Source organism: Patiria miniata, unplaced genomic scaffold (assembly GCF_015706575.1).
Source record: "Patiria miniata isolate m_02_andy unplaced genomic scaffold, ASM1570657v1 HiC_scaffold_3, whole genome shotgun sequence".
Lineage (NCBI taxonomy): Eukaryota > Metazoa > Echinodermata > Asteroidea > Valvatida > Asterinidae > Patiria > Patiria miniata.
Genome location: NW_024037069.1, coordinates 10,476,924 through 10,504,769, shown reverse-complemented (window position 1 = coordinate 10,504,769; position 27,846 = coordinate 10,476,924). Strand labels below are relative to the sequence as shown.

The following is a 27,846-nucleotide window of genomic DNA, read 5'->3' as shown; positions in this document are numbered from 1 at the left end:
AGTCATCAATGTGCAGTAGTAGAGTCCATATTCTTGTAATCTTGTCGCATGATATGCGAATATTAAAGGTACCGGTAGAGTGGACCATATGCAGCTATCCAAAACGTGACCGACCAAAATACTGCTGTTAAACGGTCGGGTACTTGGTTTATAGATAGTAATGACACTAAACTCCCTGTGAAATTAATCCTTCTGACTTCTTCATTTTGAAGAGAACATTAAAGGAAAGCCGTTTACGAAAATATGTCAAGTGACACATTTTTAAAAATTTCCGTAAGTAGTTGGTTTGCAAATCTGTGAGTGGGTGAGTGCAAGCGTTGTCACGAAGCACACACGCGCACAGCCGCTATAAATTCGTCAGTTCAGTGCGTGTAGTCACGTAGCTGCTGATTTCGGGCGCAACTTTTGAATTGAAATCGCGATCCTAGAATATTGTTTTCTCGGAATTTACAACATCCACAGAGCTAAAACTTCATCAGGTTAGTTGTTAAGCACCCGTCTTAAATTACAAATGGTCCACTCTGCATTAAGGGTGAAGCTCTTCAAAAGTTTGTTCATGTACAATGTACTAAATCCTGTACTCTGTATATCTGTGCACATAAGAGTTGTCAAACTTTGGACGTGGTACCTGTGCATGTATACATGGTAATCAGGTCAAAAACAATCAACCAATCCTGCACCCCAAACAGCAAGCTAATTTGCATAAGGAGGTCACAAGTAGACTGACTGACTCCTGCCATGCTGCTGCCACCTCACAACTCAGTATGGCTCAGCGGGGCAATCCGGGCAGAGGTGGCGAGAAATTTTCCGCCGGCCCAGTCCTGATGGAGGGAGATAGTGTCGGAATTTTATTAATCAGAAGAGCTGCCACTATTTTACAATTGGACAAAGGACAAACCTGAGGGGCCGGTGGAATGGAAAGAAACCTTGACAAAATTGCAGGCAGGCACTTCGCGTACCCTCACTTACCATGCAATATGCATGGAGTCTTCAAAACTGAGCACTGTGTACACACACTCCCATGCACACAAAAACAAGATAAGAATTGGAGATAATTATGCCTTTTCTGAAGTATTGGGGTGGCAGGATTATTCGCTATCTGATATACGCTGGGAGTGCATAGCCGGACCGCATACATAATACGTTTAGCCCACGCGGCAGCAAGACGCTGACTGCAGTTTCTGTGCGTGTGCAGGGTGGATCTCTACATACAGTACGTATGATTCAGTACCGGCTAATATACACGGAGCGGACAGCACGTACACAGATGCGCTGAGCAAAAGTGGATCACACCAGTTTATCAGCCGCGTTTCCAAGGTGAATTATTTATTTGTGAGAATGAGTCGTGACCAAGAAGGCAGCGGTGGTTCTGCGGAGTCGTCACCCGGTAAGAATTACAACAAACAGTCTCCTCCCACCTTCCCCTTTTCACCTGGCAGTTAATTAAGCAATTGAGTACACCGCCAGGCATGCAGGCCTGACTGCCATTCCACTTGAGCGGCAGTGACATTCAACTTGTCACAATTATGAACTTGTTTACCCATCAGCGTTCAGTGTAGGAGAACTGACTACAGTTGGAGGACTTCTAGCCATTCCCCGTCTAATTTTCTTGATCACAATATTGACGACGGTTGTTTTTTGTTTATTGTGTTTACACGGTACCATTTGAGCCTCGGAATATTAAATTTTCCAATTTTTTTGTAGAGTGTTTCTGTTCCCTCAATACATGTTTTTGTACATTGCAATGGATGTATATTGCCATCAACAGGTGGGTTTCTATCGGTTCTGTAAACATACGTAAAAATGTCGGCCTGTTACTGTCCCGTTGTTGCCGATCCATCTTGTCCTGTAAACTATTAACTAATGAAATTTTCAATCATCTAGAATGTGCACAACACAGGTAGGGACATATATTTTGCATAAAGCAGCGTGGGCTACAGGCTGCTAATGACAGTGGATATTAATTTAATATCCATGTGCCTCCATTAGTGTTTTTTTTTTAGTGGAGATGTCTACAATGTACATGTAAGTGTATTTGTTGTTTTTGTTGTTGTTATTTTGTTTGTTTTATTTGTTTTGTGTTTTTGTTTATGCTTTTAAGTGTAATTCTACCGGTACATGTGAACAAAATTTGTTTAATGATGAGGAAAAATTCATCGCCAGGGTTTGACTTTAGCGGTACCCCGCTAGCCAAATGCTTGTCAAAACAGCGGCGGGCTAGTCAAACTATTCCTTAAGTAGCCCGGCTGGCAGTCAAAAATGATTGGGCTACGGCAAAGATGAAAGGACAGGAAAAAATATATCATTAGATTCAGAAAGCAAACCTGTATCAATTTGTGTCTAATTTAATTAACTGTTTAGGTTTAATTATTAGATGTTTATTAAAAACACTGATAAGATTGCCTCAGGTTACACGTTTTTGATGTATGCACATTGTTGTATATGAGACTCTCTATAAAAGATAAAACATGCGGGCTAGTGAAAATGCCCCCAGGCTAGTTAAGAGTCTGTTTCAGTAGCCGGGCTGGCTAGTAGAAAAAAAGTTAAGGTCAAACCCTGATCACGATGTTCAAAAATGTGACATTTACCAGACTCACATTTTCTTGTATAAAATCTTAAAAATTGACAGTGTGCATCCAAACTGTTACCTTCAATTCCGATTTTAACAATTATTATTTTTGTCTCTATCGATTCAAGATATAAGCAGCAATAGTAATATTGCAACAATTGTCTAACTAGTATTTATTTATTTTATTTTTTTGGCATATTTTTATAATGAAATCTTTAAAATGTATTCAAACATTCTCAAATTTAATTATAAATGCCCTTCTCTACATAAACAATTTTTTTTGCCAAGGATGGCGCAACACATGTCCATCCATATTCACATAACTTTGTCTCGTCATTGGATAAAAAAACTCAGGATTGATCCCTCCATGGAATTTAAACCAAACTGTTTGTGCTCAGAGATATTTTACCGTACTCGTTCGATCCGCTAGCCCCCCCTCCCTCCCCCCCACCCTCCGCGTCTCCAAAGTGAAGTACACAGATGCATCAAGAATGTACTCAAGGAATCCTCGATGGTTACGGTGTCCGGCACTACGTTGCATTCAATTTGAATTGATTTTCAAGAGAACTACTCCGTTATTGAGGTTTAAGTTTCCTCGCGTCCCTTGGGGAGCCTCAGCCGACCACACCACCTGCTCTCAGAAGATGGAAAAACATCCTTGATTTTTACACTGTTGGGACTTGATACCACAAAAAAGCAAAGATGAATTTTTCTCAGAAGTTCGACACAAACACCGAGTCCGGTGGAATTTTTTTAGCCTTGACGTGCATTTGTTTTAAAGTTTATAACTGCCTTGTGCTGATATCGATGGATGTAAAGCAAACATATCCAAATACATTGTAATATTGACAAAATTTAGTTTACAAATTTAAATAATTGGACTCTTTGAGTTATAGAAGGGATAAATTAAGAAACCATTTTCTTTTATGTTCTTGTAATTAATAAGCTGTTGTATTCCTCAATTTAAAAAAAAACATTGCAGTGATCTTTCTGATATTTGTGGATCTTACCAAATTTCTGTCTAAATTAGCCACTGTACTGTCTTATATAAAATGGTTTTCATCTAAAGGGGGAAATGCACTTATTATATTTATTTAGTAAAAAGCACTCAGAGAGCGCAAACCTCCACCAAGGCTAAACACTTACCTGCCATGCCGTATATGTCAGTACACCCGATAGAAATACAATGTACTCGCATAAATGGTGAAGAATCCTTAAAAAAATCCTGGATCCAGACCCAGATCCGGATCACTTCCAAAATCTAATCGATTTGTACTTGTACCAAGGACCACCCCTAAACAAATTTTCATGCAAATCCGTCCATAACTTTTTGAGTTATCTTGTGAACAGACAAACCAACCAACCAACAAATAAACCAAATCCGATGAAAACATAAGCTCCTGGGTGGAGGTAATTATTACTAACAGTCAAAAAAAAAATTCCTGGACATCTTAAAAATATGAAATGCTCGGGTGCATTATAGTCGTTGCTGCAAGAATCGTTGCACAGTCTTTGTGAAGTATGTACAACAGCTATTCATTCACACAGCACACAGAATATAACCGTACATGGCTTTTAAGTTGATAAATACACAGACATCCCATGTAGGATTTAGCAATATGTTAGTTCTGATCAAACTAATCAAGTTTGCTGTGTTACATAATCCATCACTTAAATACTAAACAGTGTTCATCAATAGAGCCCTCTTCCACTATATTCTTTCCTCATTCCCTTACTACTGTGTACTTTACAAGTAGGCCTGTTTGTTTGACCCTACTTGTGACATTTTACATCTCTTTTGTATCATATCTTCTGAATCCCCCCCCCCCCTCTTTTCTTTCTTGACCCACTGAGCTTCTGAGCATAGTAAATATTGACTCGATATAATGCCAGGGCTCTTGCGATGACCGATTTATTATTTTTCATTTTGATATATCCGTCAGCCTTTGCCCTGCTCAACTTGTCTTATCTTGGAGGCTACACTTAGTGTACATGTAGGTCGATCAGTACGATATATAGCGTGTGTATAGAGTACATATAGTTCATCATTTGTAGCGTGTTGGTTATTGTAAAATGATACATTGTTGTCAAGTGAAGGGACCACATAATTAAAATTTCCCTTCATTTCCTTTTTTTTTTACATTAGAATTGAAGTGAGTCAAATGACCATTTTGTTTATAGGATCAAACCAATGACACAAAAAGTCAACGTGTTTGATGTACTGTAAACATAGCTTTTCATGTACTGAATTTAGCAAAATTGGCAAAAACAATTGTTCAAACAGCAAAACCCATACATTGTGAATTGCAAATTTCCTTTTTTGTGTGTTATCATTTACAGTACATTTGTCATTATAATTTCAAAATAAATATGTAGAACATCCCTTCCCATTTTGAAATTGATAATCTTATCCAAAACTGATCTAAAACTCATTCTAAACCCCATGATCATCTGTGTTCCCGCTACTCTTGAGATCGACAACTACTCCATCTTCTCTAGTAATACCCTGAGCTCGGGGCAAAATAAACCATTATTTTAACACGTGCGTACAAAATCCGAAACCGAAAGGCTAGATTTATATCCGATTTGGGCGATTACAACCATCACTTATCTGCAAGGATATGGGTAGTGCTTATCTTTTTAATACGTAGATATTATACAGTGTACATGTACATGTTTCGCTGTTAGGACTACTTACACTAGCCAAACCACTTATCACAATTGGGTTCAATTAAATCTGTTTATTCTTGACCGAATCTTCAGACATAAAATAAAACAGAACTGAAAATGTTATCGTTTTTTTTTTTTTTTTTTTTTCGGTGTCGTTTGTACATGTAGCATAAAAATCATACCTTTTGTTAATTATAATTTGAATACATATTTAAAAAGTACTAAAGCAAAATGACGTCATGCCCATTTATAATCACATGTAAATCCAGACTGCAGGTGTTTTTGTAAACGATGTACATACGGTACCGGTAGGTCTGTAGATGAAGTGTTGTCATGGTAATTTGACGTTGTCATCCATGGCAACACTGTTTAGCACTGCAGTATTTAGAAAGGTATGCACCTAGCTACAAATGTGTTAAGTTTCATGTTACTTAGTTACAACATTTTTGGATCAATACTACCACTGTTGGTCTGTCTTGCTGAAGATGGTTTGTCTAAACCTGCATCACTCAAAAAAGAAAAAAAAATGTTTTGTAAAACTGCCATCACCAAAAACAAAATATGTACTGACAGAAAGGGCAGATATTACAATCAATGGAACTTTCCAGAATGTCTGAATATTCATACAAAGATTTCGCAGTCCCACTCCATAATTTATTCACAGTTTGCAATTTACTACAAACTATACGCATAATATTTGAATATATGAATGGTTTTAGTGATGGCCTGTCTGCCATGCTGTGTGCTAATAGACATTGGATCGTGGTGTAAAAGAAATTGTAAAGTTGATGGATTGTGTGAAATCTTCACTCACACATTCCTCGTCTGACTTTCCTGGATGTGTAGGTGCGTGCGTGTTGTTAAAAGAAACCCGACTTACGCTTCAACAATCCTTTTGACAGGATAACTAGAAATTGGCTGTTTGGTATCAATACTGAAAATTGAATTAGTGTAGTGGGAACATACAGAAAGTATTGTCAGCCATGTTTTATTCAAAACAACCTGCCATGTCGGGGCCGAATCTAAGTCTGCAAAGGTGGAATTGATTCAAGTTAACTACCAGCACAATTTGTTTGTTATTTATGATACCATTAAAAAAAATCAGGTGTGATAAACACACTAACCAACTGTATGGCTTCTACAAGTTAAAATACCGATACAGCATTTGCTGTCGCTGTAATTTTCAGAAATGGATGGATTTGGGGGTACTGACCAGTGTGAAGTTTGGTGTTCAAAAAAATGTTGTTCTTGTAGTCTGGTCCCCTGACCCTACTTCAGACGAAACGTTGGGGAATTGTCAGGTCAGGGATCCGGACTAGCTGGCTTGCACCCGTTCCCGGGTGCGTATTAACCGATTGCGAACAAAATATGGACCAACTAAATTTGGTAAATTGGGGGCAGTATTTCAAAAAAGTCAGTTTTTATCCAACGATGGTCAGCCGCCCATCGTTGGAAATTGATACGAAAATTCAAATTTTCCTGAAAATGACAGCAAAGGCCAGGTGCCATAATTTCACAAGATGCTTGAGTCTATTATCCACTTAGAGTCAAGTAAGGTATTTTGTAACAAGTTGGTAATTTTGTATTTTGATGTTTGCAAATGTTGTATATTACCTTTAAAGGGCAAAGAACTCCTGCAGCCCTTTTCCAACACCAAACGCTCATGGTCAAAATGCAGACCTGTCATCAGCCTAATTACTCCCGTTTCCAATCAGGGCTCTCTCATTCCCTTCGACTGATTAGGCGTGTGCCGCACTACGGGCTGCGGACGGACGGAGTTCATTTACGTCATGGAAATTAGGCGCTGCAGCCTCATTCCCTAACAGTCCTCACCAGCGAGCCTGTGGGGAATATTATATCCAGCCACCTTGGGCAAGGGGGAATCTTTTGGCCACAGAAGAAAAAAAAAAGTGACGATATGACTTGGATGTTTGAGGCTAGGGAAATCAGAAAGATCTTTGAAAGCAGTGCGTGGGAACTGTTTGTCTTTGATGATCGAGGCAATTTGAATTCTGAGCTGTCCATCGATAATGTGAGGGTCTTTTTGTTTTGTTGCTCCATGGATTTCTGTGCATGTATGTATGTAAGTCTTTTAATGCTGTTATATTCTTGTATAAATTCACATTTCTTGATATTTTTTTAAATAAGAAATGACATGAATAATATTTGAATACATTTTTTTAACGCTGACCCCCTTGGCCCTTACATGTATGACTATAGGATTCATCCTCAATCCTCCAATTGCTACCATGTAAAAATTGGATTCAGCCTCAATCCTCGAAAATCATCCGTTCTTTCTTGAAGTTGTTAAGTGGGAGGGGTGACCAATGCCTCAATCCTTCAGAATCCTTCAACAATCACTGTTAATGGGTTGAGGCAGTGCCGATGACATTCAGAAGCAGTGCAGATGATATCGAGCATAATGCAGGGCTCAGTTATGCATGACTGAACATAAACAATGCTGGGTACAGCCTAGGAACTCGACACAATGCATCCTCCAAAATCTGCCGACATCTTTGCCATGCAGCCTCAATCCTCCGAAATCTTCCAAAACGGCCTGGAGGGTTTTGGAGGATTGAGGAGGGTGAGTGTTGATGTCAATCAGAGTGGGAAGTCCATAGACAGGATCTCTCTTTTGTTTTGATAATTTGTAGGCCTCTCGTACCGGTAGACATAATTTCCTAATTTTTTGGTTAGTTTTTTAGTCTTGACCTGAATTTATCATGAGAAATGGAATTTGGTAAAGTATTGTGTTGTTTCTTATTACGTGTTCAGATGATTTTATCATAGTGTTGTACATGTACACTATGATAAAATAACGTAATGATGGTCAATAACGTAATGATGGTTTTGTGTGTATGTGCATGTACATTGTACATGTACATGTACATTGTACAATATAACTTCGGAATGTTAATGTGTACACTTACCTGCGGGAATATACATGTAGTTTATGATGATTTATTGATTGTATTTTTTTTGTTGCACTTTAGCTATAAATTGTGTTGGCAAAGACTAACCACTGTAACTTTGTTTATTTAATATGTACACTTACTATGGCATTCAATAGATATTATAAAAAAAAATGAAAAAACGAAGCCAGAAAAAAATGTATTTGACGGCAAGTCCACCTGTATAGTGAGTATACATACAGATACAGGTTTGCTCCGAGCTGTGTAAACAGATAGAAAAGGCCATAGACAGGTTTCAAGGCAAGAGATGTGTTGAAACAAAGATTCATCAATGTGTCCGACTCTGATTCCCCGTTGGGAAGATCTTGCAGGCTCTAACCAGAGTTAATTTCATTTTCAAGGCAATTTGGAATCATTGGCTTATGTTATACGATGCCACACCCGTCCAAATCGCTTTGCAGACATACGGACGCTGACTCCCCAAAGGAAACAGAAAAAATAACGAAGAAAGATTAAGAAATATATTTTTCAGTTGATTTTGCCTGTGATATTGATCGGACAGTATTTTGTCCGCCCCAGGACCTCGAGTTTCGGCGTTAATATTGCTGCTGTTGTTCAGGCCGTATGTCATAAATGCCAGGGGGACTTAGGGAGAAAAGGCAAATACAGGATTTTTTTTCTTTTTCCATTTTTCTCCCCTTTTTTTTTGTGACCCATGCACACAGCTGAATACCACTGCACTCTTGTGGTTCAAACACCTGAGGCAGATGCCACGATTGCCATTTTAATGTCCAAGTTAGCTTCAGCCACCTTGTGTATTAGCGTCACCTGAGAGGGAGTATGTTTTTACTCCGAGATTGGTTTCCGAGCACAAAAACAGTCTACTAAAAATGCGTGAAACTTTTGCCATGCTGTCAACTTTATTGTTTACAATTAACTGAGATGTTTTTGTCTTTTTGATCAAGCTGTACTTCGTATACCGTAACTTGAGTGTGTATTCTATGTGAAATGTGTAGAATAGAATATGAAATTGCATAAATTCACTCTTGAAGACAAATATTTGAGATTTACTCATGTGCTTGAATTTATGAAGACTTCATGAATTTCAGAAGAATTTATGATTTTGTTTAAATTGTGACATTGGAAACTCTACATGTAGATCACGGAGCTACTGTACATGGTACTGTAGCACAGCAGCAATTCGGAGAATGGAAAAAGTAATGTTCAAGTCACACTGAAGACAATCTGGGCGATCACATTGCGGTGCATTTTCCCAGTGCATTGTGGGAGATGGTCGACAAATTCACAGTGCGGGGCATTTGAATTGTTAGTTTTTCCGGCCAGTAGATTCATAAGCGAATGATTCGAGTATCAATATAGCATTTTTTGTAAGGCGGCAGAACGCTACTGACACTTGTTCAAATGGGCCATGTTTGGTCGACCGTATAAATTTGAAAAATGGACTCTCTATGGCAAACTCTTGGTGGTGCACTTCATTGTGAATCGCCCGATTTGCATAGCATACCGGTACATGTACTTAAAACCAAATCAATTTTTGTATTAAATCTGAAATGCCAGCTTCATTCATTCTAACAAAAACATCAAATACTGCAATAAACAACTTTCTCTGTGTTTTTTTCATCTGCAGAGCTTCCAAGAAACAGATTTTCAAGAAGAAAATCAGGTGAGTTGCCATTTTAGTGAGTCATGCTAATAGAATCAGACATTTGACAACCATTTTGAGTGTTTGTTGGTCACGTACACCCCAGTCGCACATTATGTTCAATTGCCGTTACTGTTTTTAACAGTAAGGACTTGAGGCAGAAAATTGCCTTCAGTTGGCAGTCAAATTTGCGTCCAAATTGCAATTGGCGTTGCTCGGTGTTCAGATCATTAAGCCTAATGTGCAAGGAATCATGATCCAGCATCTGACGATGAATGATGTGATAATGGACAGGCTCCGATGTCTTTATCAGCGTCATGAATATGCATGAGATTGATAGACTGACATGCCCCGCCACAGTGAGCTACAAAAACAAGTGACAACTTCTTCTGACAAGCATTGACAGCAGGACAAGTGACGTCTTTTGGACCAAGTGGGGATTTACTCCTCACAATACCAAGTGGCTTTGTACCAGCAGACCTTCATGGCCATGGCACACTTATCGATGTCAATTTGTCAAGAGTCTCTCATCGGTCATCGGCACATTCACAGGAACACCAAGACGTCAGTTCCTTAAAAAAAAACCTGAATGATTCTAACAACAAAAACCAAACACATTGTCCAACATGTGATGCACACACAAAGATCTGAATGCGTAGCTTATAGCAGTTTGATCTTTCATTGTCAAAACCCATCCAAGCAAAAGACATCTCCCCCCCCCCCCTAAAAAAAAGATCAACGTCTATTCAGAAGGCGATCCTTCTCTCTTTCAAACTATGACTGGGCTCTCAAGGGAGTTGGAGGGGGAGTTAACAGCAGGTGGTCAGCTCTCCGACTTTAAGAGTTTGTTCGGAGATTCTTAGCGCCAGGGAGACGGGCAAGAACACGCGGCCAGGCCCCGGTATGGATCAGACGTGCTTGACGGCACACATATTGATCCATCCCCAACGCGAACTCCCTCCCCTGCCCTCCTCTCCTATGGCTATTGTGCTTGGCATTCTCAACCTACCCTTTTCTAGATTATAATAAGTCGCCTGTGGTGGAATGTCCACGCACATAGCTCTTCGCCAATTATTGATTTTAAATTTTTTTTTTTGGCCCCACCGATATTCTCTCCCGCTTGATTACTGCTATCGGGACCCACCTTGTTCTGTAGGATGGCCAAAATGGAAGGCCTTCGCTGTTTAGCTTACACAGGCTGGGATCGATTGCAGTACGTGTCGTTAAGAGGCCAGTTGAGTTTTTTTTTTTTTTGCGGTGCCAAATTCACTCAGGATGGATGATTCAATTAGTTTGGTGTGAGCCAGAGCGAGCTTGACCTTTTTTCCCTCCAACATTTGGTTAGCACTTACGAAAGTCATTACTTGATACAGGCATCGAAAGCAGTATTTTTTTTAACGCCAACATTATTGTATGCATACTCTACATTGTACATGTGCCATCCATACGAATGGGCAGTAAAGATTTATACCTTTTCACTCTAACACTTGTACATGTACATGAATCACACGACATGACCAAGTTTCAAAACAATATTTATAATTTAGCAATAATTCCATGGTCCGATTTCAAAAAATGTATTGTGTCATACATACCGGTACCGGTACGTGTAACTTTGTATGCTTTTATGTGTAGTGTTAGTTGGAATACCGTAAGGCACTAAGGCTGTGCATCGGAACCTGGTACCCAACCGTTGTCAGGAACCGGTTCCAGATTATGGAATTGGGTACCCATAACCAAGACAATGAAATAGAAAGGTTTGTTATGTCATTTGTGAGGAAGTTTCCAAAAGAAAAGCAGGCTACTGTACCACATGGGAAAACAAAACATATTAGTCTGTGACGCTCGCGAAAGTTGCAGTTTTATAAACCATAAAGCTCTAAAGTTCACTGTACACTGTATCTTACAGTATTGAGACATCGATGTGGTAGAATTATCTTGCAGATCTTTGGTCAAATGACAAAATGTGGCAAAATGAGACGGGACTGGGCACAGGCCGCAGTGGAGAAATATGAAAATAAAAATTGAATGGGGGTGCTTTTTTTCCTATTTTCAGATTTATTGATATTTGTAATCTTTGATATGTCTACCACACATATTTTAAATAAATAGTATAAAATTTGTGGAATCAAAGTGATTTAATTAAGGAAAATAATTGGCATCTTTCTTTTCCAAGACTACAAAACTCAAACTTTAAGGGCCTTTTTCTCAGTATTTTACTTTTTTGTGAACTTCTAACAGCCTAAACTTGTCAACAGAATGTCCGATTGAAGTGCAACAAACAGTATTGTAAGGAGAATTTTATTCTCTTTCCTAATACCAGCAAACCCTCATTCAACCTCTGCCCAGTTCTGTCTCATTTTGCCAGAACGCCCCACTTTTTATGAACAAATGAACAGTATTGAGTTCATCAGCACTATCAAAACAAAAATGTGGAGAGGCAAAGTATAATTTTCTCATTAATTTAATGCACAGTTCTTTAAATTCATCTCCATGTAAAGTGATACGCCTAATTGTTTTTCCCTTTTCGACAAGAACTAAGTAAAAAGCATGCATAGAAATATCAAGTGAACATTTTTTTTATCTTGCGCAGCCAAAGCCGCCTCGTGTTTATAAAAAATGCACCATAATAACAAAACCTCAGACTTTGTTTATGCAGGAAAAAGATCTCCCCTTTCCTTAAATTACTATCGACTTGGTTCGCTGAACCCGTATTCAATTTCAGCTTAAAACTTGACGAAGCCCGTCAGTTGTGCCCATCATATTTACCATACCGTTACCTGTAGTAACATACAAACAAGAGAGAAAACAAATGGAAAAGAAAGGCTGTTAGTACACAGTAAAAAAAATAAAAAAATTTCAACAAAGACAAATGGGACCCAAGTGTTTATTTCAAAATACACTGGATTGGACTTCAAGAAAAAACAAACAATACTTCAAATAAAATAGAAACAAGAATGGCATACGGTACACTGACTACAAGGGGGAAAAATTGAATATAGACCATCAGGAATTCTGCATTTTGCTTGATTTGTTTGCAGTGATATTCTATTAACCTGCAAAATGGCAGACAATTGTAAAACTCAATGAACTCAATGATTTATCAGTCCTGACATGGAACCTTTGGACAGCATATTTTCATACAGGATTGTGCATTTTTGAGATAAAGAGCTATAGATATTGAATTTATCAAAACCTTTTTTTTTAATGAACTTTGCTCGTATGCACTCAAAAGCAAAGTTGCTTCATAAAAATGCTGCTGAAAACTCCTTGCATTTTTATATGCATTTAAAACTTGATGCAAGTTATACATACGTATACATTTGAACCTATTATTTCTTGTTTTTGTAGTATGCGCAGAGCGCTACGATCCAGAAGCTGAGGATGAATCAGAGAATGAGCCTAAGGTAAGTGGGTCAGGGGTCATAAGGTCACTCGACCCCGTCACTATGAGGCAATATGCAAATTAGCAGTGGCAGTGAGATCTCGGCTTTCACTGAGGGGGCACTGAAGTAGGTCAATTAACTCGGTTTATCAATCAATTAAATGCAAAGTTATTACTCGTGAATACTGTTGACATCCTGGTTTTTTTTATAGAATGGTGAAATTTATCTATCTGTTCCTCCCTGATTTTTAATTTTTATTGGGAAGGTTGGCTTGGGACTTTGTTCATTCATTTCAGCAAGATTTTCTTTCTGTTTGTGGTCCGCAATGCATTTCCCACATGTACAACATGTGTATGTTTTTAAAAACCTTGAACGAACAGCAGCAAAGTACTTCCCGCAAAGCTGCATATTCTACTGTGTATTTCCTGGCACTGTAGAAGTTCAACATATATGCTCTTTGAAAGGAAAAAAAAGCAAACGGAAATCCTCAAATCCCTGAGGAAGTAAACACATTCATTTTTGTTGAATATTCTCATTCTGATACTCCAAACCCCCAAAAAGTAATAATTTGCATAAATTACACAAAAAGTAACATAAAATTTGAGGAGCAATAAAAAAATTTCATCAGTGTAAGCAAAAACTATTTAATTTGAAGAACATCAGTAGCAGATTAAAAGTGGTTCATGAAGTGACCGATAACCTTCACTTTTTTTTTCAAAAATTGGAAAGCCATCAAAATGAAATCTGATCGTGCATATCCCTTTTTTCACTTTTGCCTGAAATACCCGGTAGTAGAAAGTTTTGGCATCAGTAGATAAATGAAATCGTAGATACCAATTTATACATTTGCAACTTTGTGGCATGACAAATTCATGTGTTTTTAAAAGTACGCACAAATATTTGTATAACATTGTCACGTATTACGTTAACATTTTAATTGATTTGTGGATATTACAACAAGTGAGATTATGGCATGACAAAATCAGCCTTCAAAAATGTTTAAAACCCCCCTTTAAAAGAAAAACCCACCAAAAACAAAACAACCTAACAGTGAATGAACTAGGGCCTACTACTTAAATTCTATTGGAGAGTTGTCAAAACACACCATTCTGCGATACAATGACCATATTAAATTGGACGATGTTTTGGCACGGAGGCTATTTCGTATAGCTAACACAAACAACCTTTGCAAAGCAGGTGACTATGGGCACATGCAGTTTACCCTCATGGCTGGATGAACTACTCTCACACATGTATGCCTGTAGGCCTACTAACCAGAGAACAGGAAATGAATATTTGTGTTGTGTTATGATGACTCAGGTCGCCGGGAAAACACCGCACTCTCTGCCCGAGCTTTTTTGACTGTGTAACCTTCAAGAGGTGAAATCGCAAAGAATGATAAAAAAAAAGATAATAAACCCAGGTGATTTTGTGTTTGCCCATTCATTTGCCTTGTCAGGAATTGCTGTTCTGCCATTCGTAATTTTGACCTTGTGATTTTTGGTCGAGTTGCACTTTTTTTCAAACAGCTTCCTGTCTAAGGTTTCCTTTTTTCGGTGAATTTAGATCTTTTTGGATAATTTTAAATTCCAAGGTTAACTTTATCTTCTTCATCCATACTGCATTTTTGACACAAAGCAACTCTTTTTTTACAAGTAACACATGTCAAAAAGCAAGTTGTTGTTAGATTTACCGAAAAGCATTTATAACTTGAATTTTTGCTAAATATCGATTGACTTTTCAGAAAACATTCAGTGAAATATACCAGTATCATGCTGCCACCATTTCAGTCAGGATCCCTGTATCCTAAAACAGTACTGAATGATAACGTTTTTTGTGCAAAAAGGAACCAGACTGTTTTTCCTTCCAGCCTCGCTTTGGTTACGTTGATTTAAATGGAAAATAATTAAGATGGCTGTAACATGATAATGGTCTATACTTGAAACATCTTCCCCCCCCCCCCCTCCATTTTTTGGAAATAAGTAACATTCATATATATATACAGAGGTTAAAATTATAGTCGGACATTTTTCGGCCAGGTACTACTGTATAATGTGAACTAAAATGAATGTGCCTTGTCCAATTTTGTATGTATTGTAAGTTCATTCTAAGTTTATGTATTGTAAAAAAATTTGCACAATGAATGTGACGGCTCTGATGCCTCAGAGGTTATCATGCAATTCCATTTTGTTTGGTCACGTTTCTCGGATAATTTTCACCATCTTTACATGTTTGTGAGTGTGTTGTGAAAAAGAAGTATTGTTTACTTTCATTTTATGTGGGAACTTTCAAGCTGATGTTTTTTGGTTGTTGTTTTTGAAAAAATTTAAATAACAGTTAATATTGAAATGATTTTCTTCGTTTCCAGGTGGTGTTTCCCAAGTCAGATGAACAGAGGGCCCGACTAGCAGCGTCCGTTAAAAACATCCTGCTATTTAGAGCACTAGAAAAGGTAATCTCAAAAATGTATTTAAATCAGGGCTGGTGTAGTACAACAACGGTCATCTGTGCCAGCAGTCTTAGAAAAATATTGCCATTAAAAGGAAAATATTCGAATCGATTTTCTTGTTAACGAAACTGTTCAAGACGTTCAAGTTTTAACCACATTTGACATATAAACTATTGTTGTCATTCAAATCAATTTTTTTTATTATATTTCTTAAATTTTATTTCTTTCTGGTAATGAAACCAAGGATTTTCTCAAAAGTGCCCATGCCCTAGGCACTGTAGCTCAAAAGCCGGAACAAACCTGTAGAGAGAAGACAGTGAGAAGAAATTACAGTTTTAGAGGTGGGAAGAAAACCCCAGAAGAATATTCTGGGGAAAACCCACCGAATCAGGTAGGGACTGAAAACCCAATCCACATGTGGACTGGGCAGGAATCGAACCCAGGCCAATGCGGTGTAAGGCGAGGAAAGTAACCACTGCGCCAAGCTTACTCGCCCTGTTGACGAAAATGTTTAAGATGTTTGCCTTACATTAACCGCGTTGAACAAACCTTGATGGGTAGCAACTATCCACTGTGTGGTTTATTGCCATGCTGTTGCTAAGCGGCCATAACTCTGGTATGTAACAATGAAGGGAGGCTGCAACATCTCCACTATTAGTACTGTCAATTCATCAACTACAAAATCTGGGGCAACGGCGGCAGCGTCGCAATTAGCAAACAGGCTACAAAAGAAAAGAAAACAGGCGGATTCATCGATGTTTCAGTAGGCTCAGCAGTTTTTCTGACTGTTGCAGCCTGGAGGGGGGGGGGGGAGTGGTTCGTCGTTTGTCCGTGACCCATTTCGTTCGTGCGTGCGAGCGCGGCCTGTCTGTGCTGAGACGTACCGCGGCTTTGCCGCGCTTCAGGTGCAGAGCAATCATTAACGACACGAGCAAGAGAGATAGCAGATGTCGAAGCGGCAAGAAGAGGCTGAAGAAAAACCTTGAGACATCAGGATTTTTTTCTTCAGTGATGAATTCTGTTTCTCTCTTTTTTTGGGGGGGGGGGCACCAAATACTAGTTAATCAAAACGTGGCTCTTCGTCAGTTGATGTCTCAAACTATCTCATAAAGGATGCAAATCAGGATAAGATAGGCAGGTGCATTGTGAGCAGTCTCTTGTTTCATGTCGCTGCTGGACTTCTCAAGGTTGCTATTAGAATGACAGCCGCCACTCAAGTGCGTGTAGCTGGCATCTTGTAAGTGGCAGTGGGGCAGAGTAATTTGTCAATTTATGAGAAAATCAGCAATTTGAAAACGCTTAATTATATACCCAGGGTTCCAGCGGGCTGGGGGAAAAAAACCTGGAAAAGCCATGGATTTTATTTGCACTATCCAGACCTGAAAAATCATGGAAATATGTATAAAAAAAAAAATGACAAAACTCATGGAAAAGTGACGACCAATTTATGTTATATTTTATACTTTATTCATAAGTTAGCATTGGAAATCTGATTTTTATACCCAGCAAAGTGTGCCAAATTTCCCTGATACAAGCATTTTGGTTTCGAAAGACATTATTGCTTTGTTTTTGTTGTTTTACTGGTTCTGTTAAGCGCATTTCACGGAACAAGTTTCACAGTATTGATCTGCATTTTGATGAACTAGGTCGTGGATTTTCATAATTTGGTCATGGAAAAAATCAGGGGGAAGTCATGGAATTTTATTGTCCTCAAGCTGCAGGAACCCTGTATACCCAATTCTTTTTTATTACAGAATGAAATAAAAATGACACAAGAAAGAGGAATTATTTCAATAATTTGGAGCATTTTTGTAAATATTATAAAAAATAATTGCTATACCAGAAAACAAATAAGATTCTAGTGAACTCTGTTCAAAACAAAAATCAATTCTAGCTCCTCTTAATTACAATTTTTAATGTTATCATTTTAAACATATATCCCCTACCTCCATCAGGGAACAGAACAGGTGGTGCACCGCACTCAATCATTAAAACTAAATGCAATAACGCTGTGCATACAGTCATGCACATGATTAAAGTGCCTTGTTGCCATGGCGATTTACAACATGATCAGCTCGCAATCCTTTTTTTCATTGCCAACTGTCTCTCAGGTTACAATGTACATATACATGTATATGAAGCCTTGGGAAATTGGTTGGATTTTTTTTTCAGTGTTGATTGGTTTTGAAAGTACGGAATTGATATTTGCATTTTAAACAAATGCATTATTGTATTAAAGGTACTAATATTCAACATGCAAACGTCAAAAACAAAACTACCAAATTATTATGAAATACCTTACTTGACTGTAAGTGAATAAAAGTCTCATGCATCCTGTGAAATCATGGCACCTGGTGTGCTGTCATTTTCAAGATAAGTAGAATTTTTGTATCAATTTCCAATGATGGTCGGCCGACCATCGTTGGGAAAAAAATAGATTTAAAAAAAAAAAAATACTGCCCCCAGTTTACCTAATTTAGGTAGTCCACATTTTGTTTGCAATCGGTTACACATCCATGTACGGGTGCAAGCCAGCTCATCTGGTTCCCTGACCTGACAAGTCCCTAACATCTATAAATTGCTTTCGTCTGAAGTAGGTCAGGGAACCAGACTACAAGAACAGCATTTTATTCTTGGATTTTTTTCAGCATCTATGAACACAAAACGGGTCAGCATAACAATATTTGCCATAAAATACTAACCCCCAAATTCATCCGTTTCTGAAAATTATAGCAAAAGCAAATGTTGTACCGGTATATTACATGTACCTACACATATGGTACTCCTGCTCCAACATGCATACCTGTACATGTACATGTACATATATATGTGCATGTACATGTCCCTTTTGTTATATATTTACATGCATGTCTTTAAAGATGTTCTCTCTGTGCCCTTCAACAAAGTTAAAAAAATCCAAGGGGGGGGGGGTGGAGGGAGGGGAGGGTTATAGGTGCATTACCAGAATACTTTTGCATTATACCTTGACTGGTTCCCGGTCTCTACATTAATGATTCCGAAAGTGGGGTAGGAACTAGTCTACCCCGCGAGAATTGCATTATTGTCGGCCTGTAAATAATTTAAAATTTGTAAACTAAACATGAGTGAATGTCTTTGATGTCTTATTCAAAGGCTAATAACAGTTGTATCGCTAGAAAAAGATAGCAATTAAAAAGAGGTCCATTTGGTGACATTCTTGTTATCGAGTCCACTGCGTGGTGGTGGGAGGATTAGTAGAAACAGAGCCGCGACGTGATCGCTCCTTCCTTGACCCCTAGTTTCCACAATACATCTTTAATTTAGCATCTAACCGTCAAGTTTGAGTAAATGACAGTTGCACGTCACCATGATTGAGAGTCCTGTCATGAAAATTTAATTTCAAAAATTTCCAAAATAATCAGCCCAGCATATTTGTAAGGTCCCAAACGTACCACCAACCAATCCATTTTACTCAAGGACATCATGTCTGATAAACCATTTCTGATCAATTTGTGTGCATGTAAAATCGTTCTTCGGGTTGCCTCGGACCGACGTGGCCAAGCGCACGCCGGCAATCAATAGCCGCCATTTTCCCAAACTAATTAAAATTCATTGGAGTCCCCCTTTTTGTCATAAGAAAAAACTGGGCCGTGCAATATCTCCGCCTGTCTATTATTAATATACCAGAGGTTTTATTTGTGTGTGTGTTGATTCAGGCTGTACGCATCCATGGCAGCGCGTAGGGCGCGTTACTCGTAGCAACGCAGGCTGTCGCGCGCTCTCCGAGCCGAGGAAGGAAGAACTGGAATTAATTATTAAACCTGAACGTTGATATCATCACATCTGTGTCAGTGATTGAGTGCAGATAGCTGGGTGTTGTTGTTGCCATTGGAGAAAGAGCATGAAACAGTACAAACAAGGCCGTAATACTTTACTGCATGAATTAGTGTGTCAGAATTTTAGTTGGAACCATCAGCTATAAAACAGGGGGCAAATAGCACGCTTGAAGACATGGAAAATGTACTGAAATGAGTTTTCATAAACACACCAACAAAATTGTCATTCAGTTTTGAGGGCTAGATGTTTTTATCAGCACAGAATTGTGCCTGAAAGAAAGATTTTGCTAGGATCAAAATGTACACTCGTACATGTGTTTTAGGTCAGCCCAGCCAGTAAACAGATACTAGTCATGCTTCTAACAGGGGTGTGAAATCTCGGCTTTAAAGCTGATTTCAGCTTTTTTTTTGTTTTAGATTTCAGCTTTTCTTCAGCTTTTTCCCTCACTTGCTGTGTACAAAAGTATAGGAGATTTCCAAAGTTCAGCTTCTTTACACCTTTTTCAGCTATTTTCAGCTATTTTTAAAAGTGGTCACTCACACCCCTGTTCTAATAAATAATAATAATAATTGGTTTTTATATAGCGCTTTTAACTAAGATCAAAGTGCTTTACATTATTATTACCCCTGATCATTGGGCCAATTAATTATTCCAAATACCATCTCAGCTCCCTGCGGAGTATGCAGCTCGGTGCAGCCTGTTAGGCGCAACGAAGCCAATTCAATCACAATAACCATCTCTGCCCTCACACAGGTACCCATTTACTCCTGGGTGGAGAGAAGCAATAAGTGACAAAGTGCCTTGCCCAAGCACACACGCACCATAATCCCTGGCTGGACTCGAACCCGACACCCACAGAATTACCGGCAGACCACGAGTTCAAGCCCCTGATGCAGACCATGAGGCCACCATTCAATGCCCCATTGATAAATTACAACATATTGTAAAGCTAATGTTCCCCCCATATCACACGCAGAGATGCCAACCATTACTCTTTTGGAGTAATTATTAGGATTTTGAGGCATGTTACTACTCTTGAAAATTCCAACTGTCCTACATGTATACGCCAACATTGTGGTTACTCTGAAAAGTACTGTGGTTACTCTTAAGCTTGACTGTTGGCCTATGTATTCACATTAGCATTACTCTTTGCAGGAAGAATCATTACTATTTTGTAGTCTGTAAAGTTGGCATCTCTGCACACGTGTGCATAGACGTACTGACGTATCTCCTTTCCATGTTTCCAAATACAAGAAATGATTTAAAAAAAACTCTTTGATTTCAAATATTACAGAATGGTTTTCTTCTTGGCCAACCACTTGTGTATCTTGATACAGACCATCCAAATCTCTGACTCCCACCCCTCGGCTTATTATCAGTGCCATTATCGATCGCATGAAACGCATCTTCAAGACTCGTTTGGCTGTTGTGCAACGGTTCCACACAATAACATTGTCTGCTTGCTTACTAGATTTAGTGACATCTTAGACGGTATAATTCATTTATAGTGACAGCAGACAGTGCAAGCACAGGGTCTGTTGTCATTGATGCAGCATAATCCATTTAGGGTATAGGCAGTTAGCGTCACATCAAAAAGGGCAGATGACTGCCGCTGACACTACAGGCAAGTTTGCTCTTAACCATTGCCCTTTTCAAGGACACCGGTGACCTCTTGGAGATCTCATTGGATCAGGGGTGGGATTTGTCAGAATTTTTCCTGATTTAGGATTATATTGTCCGGATTTATCCCGATTTAAAAAATCCCTTTTGAATCCTGGAATACTTGAGGTTTTTACCGTAAAAGTGTTTTGCCTGTAGTACAAAAGATATGGGTATTTATGGGGTGCCTTTAGGATAGTGGTGAGATAAAAATCCGAATTTTTTAATATTCGGTATGAATTCCCCTGTTCCGTTTGGATTTTGGAAACTAGATATTCGAAACCAACCTTAAACACATGAAGCCTGATTTTTTTTGTGGTGACACAAGCTAAAGAAAACAATTAGGATCATTACCCAATTTACTCCATGGTCTCTGATTGTAACTGCATTCACTAACTAGGGTTGTGAATAGCCTGCTCATTCAACTGAATCAGAGACTTCCTATCCATTTTTTTCATCATCGCAACTCTGGAATGTTTTTCAGAGGCCAAGTGGTCAATAAATCATGCAAACTATACCTAATCATTGTGGGGGGCACTGCGTGAGGCACCTTTTTGTTGGTGTGACAGTGGGCCAAATGGGAACTTTCAGTGAAATCAGATAACCTTTATTGGGTTGGAAAAAATTCGGACAAAAAAAAAAATTCTCCCAACATTAGTTTAGAAACTTACAAACAAGCATAGACCATACGTTGCTCAGAGACCTTTGGCAACACTCAAACTTTGCCGATAATTCATTTCCCCCCAATCTCACCGCAGTTGGAGGGTTTTGTTTACCGTGTTACCCAGGCTCACAACACTTAATGTGCGTACCACATGTGCACATGGAATGTTTGTGCATTAATCATGGCAGGAAGCTACCCTTAATGCTTTGTGATATCTGCGTTTCCTTTACAAGTACCCCCTCAATGGTAAGAATGGGAGAGTTCGGGGGAGACCACTGGGAGAGACATTCAAACGCATGGACGATGACATTCTGAATACAATTAGTTGTGTGTACTAAGAGCTATACGCACGCGAACCAGAACACAGAACCAGTCCGGTCCACTGGGTTCTTGAAAAGCGCCCTCGCTTGTTCATGCACGGAGCCCATGGGGGTCACCACTGCCCTTGGAAAGGGCGCTGGGTACAGGCAGACTTGGCAGGGTCTTGGTAATATAATAGGTTTCAGGTGTGATAGGAATGCATGGATTTTTCAGTATTATGTAATATATATCATAGTAACTTTTCTCTCTGTCTACATTGTGTAATAAACCCTCCCAGATATTCCAACTGTGCCAATTTGGGAAAGAATTTCATATACGTACGCCACTAATTTTTCCCTGTAATGAAAAATCAGCCATTAGAAAGCGATGTCCAAAACATGTCCTAAAAAGTGAAATTTAGCAGGGAAAATATTGAAGCATTCGGTGAGAAGACACTTAGAATTGTTCAGACCAGTCTCGTAGGGTTTGTAAACAGGGTGTTAAGTGACGTCCGTATATGGATTTTTTTCCCGAATTTGTTCTTGTACTTGCAATTGGTTTATAGTGTCGTTTTGTTTTCTCCATGTGCAGGAACAAATGCAACAAGTGCTAGATGCCATGTTTGAAAAGAGGGTAAGACGTTCATCCTGGTTCTTTTATAGTGCCAAACCTTAAGGGTCCCTCACATAATATGTGAGGAAACAAACTATAGAATTATAGCATTAGTTTCTTGAAGACATTTTTGTCTGGTTCATTCCTGGCATTGATGACTTTTCTGAAATCTGGCTTTTGAATGGCCAGGGCGCGAGAGATCAAGATGCTCTTGTCTTTGAGCAATCTACTGTACTGCAATTGCATCTTTCTTAGTTTCAATAAGCAAATGTGTTAAAATATTGCCGAGGTTTACTTGGGAACACAAACAGTGACATTGCTTCAAGCAAGTTACTTTTTGCAACCTCTCAGTCTTTGAATTTTCATATTTTTTTGCAGATGGTACGCCTTAATTTCTAACAACATTACAACTTTTTGATAGCCTAACTTCCCAACAAATCTAAGTTATTTAACTTGTTTTATTCTCAAGCCTTCAGCTCAAACTTTTCTCATCCAAAGTTCACAAGCTCCAAAATGCACTGATGTTTTCACACATTTCTGAATTTAGTCAAAACAACTCCGTTTTGCCACGGGCGAAAGTGACATTCAATTTCTACCTCAGAACTGCCCAAGGCCCTCAAAAACATTTTCTGATTGTCAGACGTCTTCCGAAACCTTCTTGCAACAGTCTTTGCCTCCCACGAGCCAATATCGGTTCATGCTACTGCCAATCAAATCGATATTTTCTTGGTTTTTTTTTAATGTTGTTTTTTTTTACCTTCCCCACCTGCTTCCATGTTATGACAGACCCAGCCAGACGATCACATTATCGACCAGGACGATGATGGAGACAATTTCTACGTCATCGACAGGTAAGGCATGGCCATCTCCCCACCCCCATGGGCTCGAAGAAAAACACCTCTCCCCTCGACCCCTCTCCCTCCCCCTTCTCGTAAGAAAACACCTGGTTTCTTCATTCCTAGCACCGTCTGCTGTGGATCAAACCAAGTCGCAGTAAAATTCAGCGTCGGGTTCGCACAATCGCACCGAGTCAAATCGTTCACGGCTGTCAAGCAACGGATTCACTCCTTACCTTCGACGGACTCAGCCAGCCCTGGCTAATCAGGTGTTATTTTTGCCGTCTGTGACAATCTGTCCGCGTGGGTTTTTTTTTTTTGTGCCTGTTGAAGAAACTCCTCTAGACGGGCATAACAAGTCCCTGTCAAAAAGTGTCTTTCGGGTTTTTTCCCCCGGAGAAATCACGCGAGAGGTAGGTAGGGGGTTGCGAATGGTTGCGTTCGTTGGATAATAGGTGCCTTACTTTACTGTGTTTTTTTTTTCTGTTTGCTCCTTCTGGCTCGTCTTTAACCTGCTGTCCAAGCAAGCTGGTATTTACACTCAATACAGAAGCCTCACGGCCACCGAATCCCCAGAAATGCCAAGCTGTTTTTCTCACACGGGCCTGAAGGGTCTATTACACAAGAAAAAAATCTTTAAAGGTCCTAGGTTGGTACGCATATTTTCGGAGAAGCAGCTGATGCGTCTGTTATGTTCAAGCTGCATTTATGACAGCATAGTAATGAAAATTTCATGCTTTCAGGTGCGTCTTCAACATGAAATCAATATCTGCTGTGACAAAGCAGATGTCTGCGAAAAAAAAACCCAATTGGCTTCATACTTGCAAGAATGAAGAATGGTGAAGTTCATACACGCGTTGTATGTTTTTTATATCACATTTGTAGACAATTATGCCAAGTACATTTAAATTATCAAGTTATTGCTACGAGTTGAAATTTGAAACAAAATAGAGAGATATAAGTGCTTTCATTGTGGTCATAAACTATACGCAACTTTGTCACGGTTTTGAAAATTGTTTGGTCAGTGTTGTCTTTTATATTGATGTCTCTTTGTAAATCTAAGTGTCTTTTTTATTTGCCCATCAACAAATCATCGCTATATCTTCACCAGTGATGCCTTAGAGTACTTCACAAGTATCCTGAAACAAATTTCACAGGTCTGGTCACAGACATGGGATGAACATAACCAATTAATAGCTTTTGTCAAAAGTTTATAGGAATTGCTTGTGATCGACTTGGAGTTAGATGCTTTGCAATGGACTTGTGCAGTGGCAGATCCGGGAGGGGGATTGCAACACCCCCCCCCCCCTCAAGTTCAGCTATTGACTAATGTTATGATATTTGTAAAATGGGGCCAAAAATAATAAATGGAATGTTGATGTTACTGATGGAATTGATTCTCAAATTTCCTTAGAATGCAAGAGAAAACATTGTAGATTTCAAAAGTTTCTGGTTGGACGTGCCCCCGGACCTTCTAGCAGCATGGCATGCATTCGGCACGCCTTCATTTCCTGAAGATACGCCCCTGTTGTAATGGACTCAATTGGCTGGACATACCCCCCTCCCCCCCCCCAGAGCAGGTGTGCCTTCAGAATGCTTTAAGCTCAAATATCAACCCCCGTTTCCTGAAAGCTAGATCCACCCCCTCTGTGATGGATTCAGCTACAACACTGATCATCTTTACCAACAATTCCACGAATCCCCATGACAATCATCAAAAGTTCAAACCTTCTTAAAGATCATTTCCTCCTTCCTCCCCTCCAGTGGCTTGTACGACATCTTTGTCAACGGCAACAAGGTGGGCTCCTACAACAACACGGGTAGCTTTGGGGAGCTGGCTCTCATGTACAACACGCCTCGAGCAGCGACCATCGTTGCCACCACGCCGGGCTCGCTATGGGCACTGGTAAGAGATCGAAACAGATGCACAAATTTAATCCAGTCAGTCATTAAAGGTAGAGTAGATCATTTGCAGCTATCCAAAAAGTAACTGACCAAATTATTGTTGAAAAAGCTTACTTGGTTAAAAGATAGTAATGGCAATGAACTCCCTTTGAAATTATTCCTTCTGGCGTGCTGTCATTTTGGAGGAAAGAATAAAAGGTAATTTCCAAAGATGAGTCAAGTGACGCATTTTTGGAAATTTTCGTTTGATAGTTGGTTTGTAATTGGGCAAATTCGTGAATGGGTGCGTGCAAGCGTTGACTCAACACAGATGCGTGCGGTTGCTATTATTGGCCAGTTCGGTGCTTGACATAACGTAGCTGCAATCAGCTGAATGAGAACATGTCCCGGACTCTGATTTTGGACGCAATTCAAAACATGACTCAGCAACTTTTGCATTGAAATCGAGATCCTAGGATATTGTTTTCTCGGAATATACAGCATTCACTGAGCTGAAGTTTCATCACGTTAGTTGTTAATAAGCACCTGTCTTTAGATTTTGGGAACCTTCGTTGCCTCAAACGAAAATCATGAACAAATGACAAATGATCTACCCTACCTTTAAGTTAAATCACAAGTCAATCACAAGGCAGGTCACAAATAAAGCCCGGTTCATGCTTCACCCGAAAGCGAAAGCCAAGCGAAATTTGTGACGTCAACAATACATTCGAAGTGCGTCCACCATTGTTGACGACATGAATTTCGCTTCACACAAGCTTTCGCGTGAAGTATGAACCGGGCTTTACGGAATGACAGAGGCATGCAATTCTTGTAATGTTTCAAGTCATGTGAATAGCTTGTGACTTGACTCGAGACTGATAATTGAGTTGTGATTGCCTATGAGTGGCTTGTGATTGACTGTGATTGACTTGTGATTGAGTGTGATTGACTGATGATTAACTGTGATTTATTAAGATTACCTTATGATGACCATGTAATTGACTGTGATGTAGTTGTGATTTACTTGTGATTGACTGTGATTGAATGTGATTCACTTTGATTTACTTATGATTGCCTTAAGATTGTCTTTTGTGAGCAATGTGATTGACTTGTGATTGAGTGTGGTTTTGACGTGATTACGACTCTGCAGTTTTATGGAAAGAGATACTACGTACATTAACTCTAACCTCCCCAACTCCATCAAAATCGATCTCCCAATTTTGGTGGATTTTTGGGACTTGGTCCTGCAGGCCTGGTGTGACTAAATATTGATGGAGTATGATGGACTTGGTCCTGGAGGCCTAAAGCAAAGCATGCATTGGAAGCAGTGTGAATGATGGATTTTGGCAGACTTGGTCCAGTACTTAGTGAAAGACAGTAGGGAGTTTGAGTTAATACAAGATAATATACAAATGTGTTTAAGTAGTTTTTCCGTTGTTGTGTGAGATTTCAACTCCCAGCGTACAGTGCATAGTGTGTGCCAATTCCAATCCCTCCTGGCCTTGGCTAGCGCGATCAATCACAGACATTAATTTTAGCGTCAGTGAGGCGTAATCTAGTACACTAATATTGACTGCTTTGAATGACGTACACGTAGTACAGTTAGCCTTTCAGGGTAATCTACAGAGCACATCGCATACACAGACACATGCGTAGACAGAGACCTGTATTTTTTATTTATTTTTTTATTTCAGCAGTGGTATATTCTTTTTGGAAAGTAAAAAGTAAAGGTACTAAATGTATTTGACACATTTTGGGCACTCTAGAATTTTTCAATTGAAATGTGTTTTTTTTTAAGTATTGAATTCTAGAATTGTTAAACTGGGTGTTGAAGTCAATACACTCCCAGGGATCGAAATTTTAACTTGAATTTGCAATCAGTAGCCCCCCCCCCCCCCCCCCCCCCCCCCCCGGTCAGTCACTGACTAATATTATGATAACAGTTAAATGGGTCCAACAAAAATAAATGCAATGCTACCGGGGTATCTAAATTAAAGTTCCTAAATTCAGTCTCAAATTGCCTAAGAGTGCAGGAGAAAGCGTCGTAGATTTCACAATTGTCCAGGGGGTGGGGATTGGGTTATACCTGGCAATATTGTATACTGTTAACAATTATTTTACAAACTAAATTTGGATTTTTTTTTCAGCCATTTGTAAACAATCAAGATAGGTCAGACATAGGTGGGAAGGGAAGTTGGTTAGCCAACCCTCTCCTTTTATATTTGGTTTTACCCTTCCTGAATATTTTTTATAAAACACTGTATACTCCGTGTTGTCCGAGGGTGTGAGGGAAAAGTTTACAAACTAATACTCCCTCCTAAAATCCACCCTTGCAAAACGTATTTGCAAAGGTGTGGCATGGCCCTTCAATTAAAACAAATGAACGGCTTTAACCCATGATAATCCATGTCTGTAACCTATTATTA

The 27,846-nt window shown here is 39.2% G+C and overlaps 1 protein-coding gene across 4 annotated transcripts in view; it reads left to right on the top strand.

Annotated features, from left to right (window-relative positions):
* The window catches only part of LOC119737359 (cAMP-dependent protein kinase type II regulatory subunit-like), a 47,237-nt gene that overhangs the window by 7,333 nt on the left and 12,058 nt on the right, over positions 1 to 27,846 (top strand). For 3 of the 4 annotated variants that reach the window (XM_038211657.1, XM_038211656.1, XM_038211658.1), the window contains exons 2-7: positions 9,800 to 9,835; positions 13,166 to 13,221; positions 15,569 to 15,652; positions 22,680 to 22,721; positions 23,487 to 23,551; positions 25,301 to 25,442. In XM_038211657.1, the coding sequence (XP_038067585.1) occupies positions 9,800 to 9,835; positions 13,166 to 13,221; positions 15,569 to 15,652; positions 22,680 to 22,721; positions 23,487 to 23,551; positions 25,301 to 25,442 (425 nt within the window). Of the gene's footprint in view, positions 1 to 1,169; positions 1,388 to 9,799; positions 9,836 to 13,165; positions 13,222 to 15,568; positions 15,653 to 22,679; positions 22,722 to 23,486; positions 23,552 to 25,300; positions 25,443 to 27,846 lie in introns of those variants that run through there. The other variant, XM_038211659.1, reaches the window with a different exon arrangement.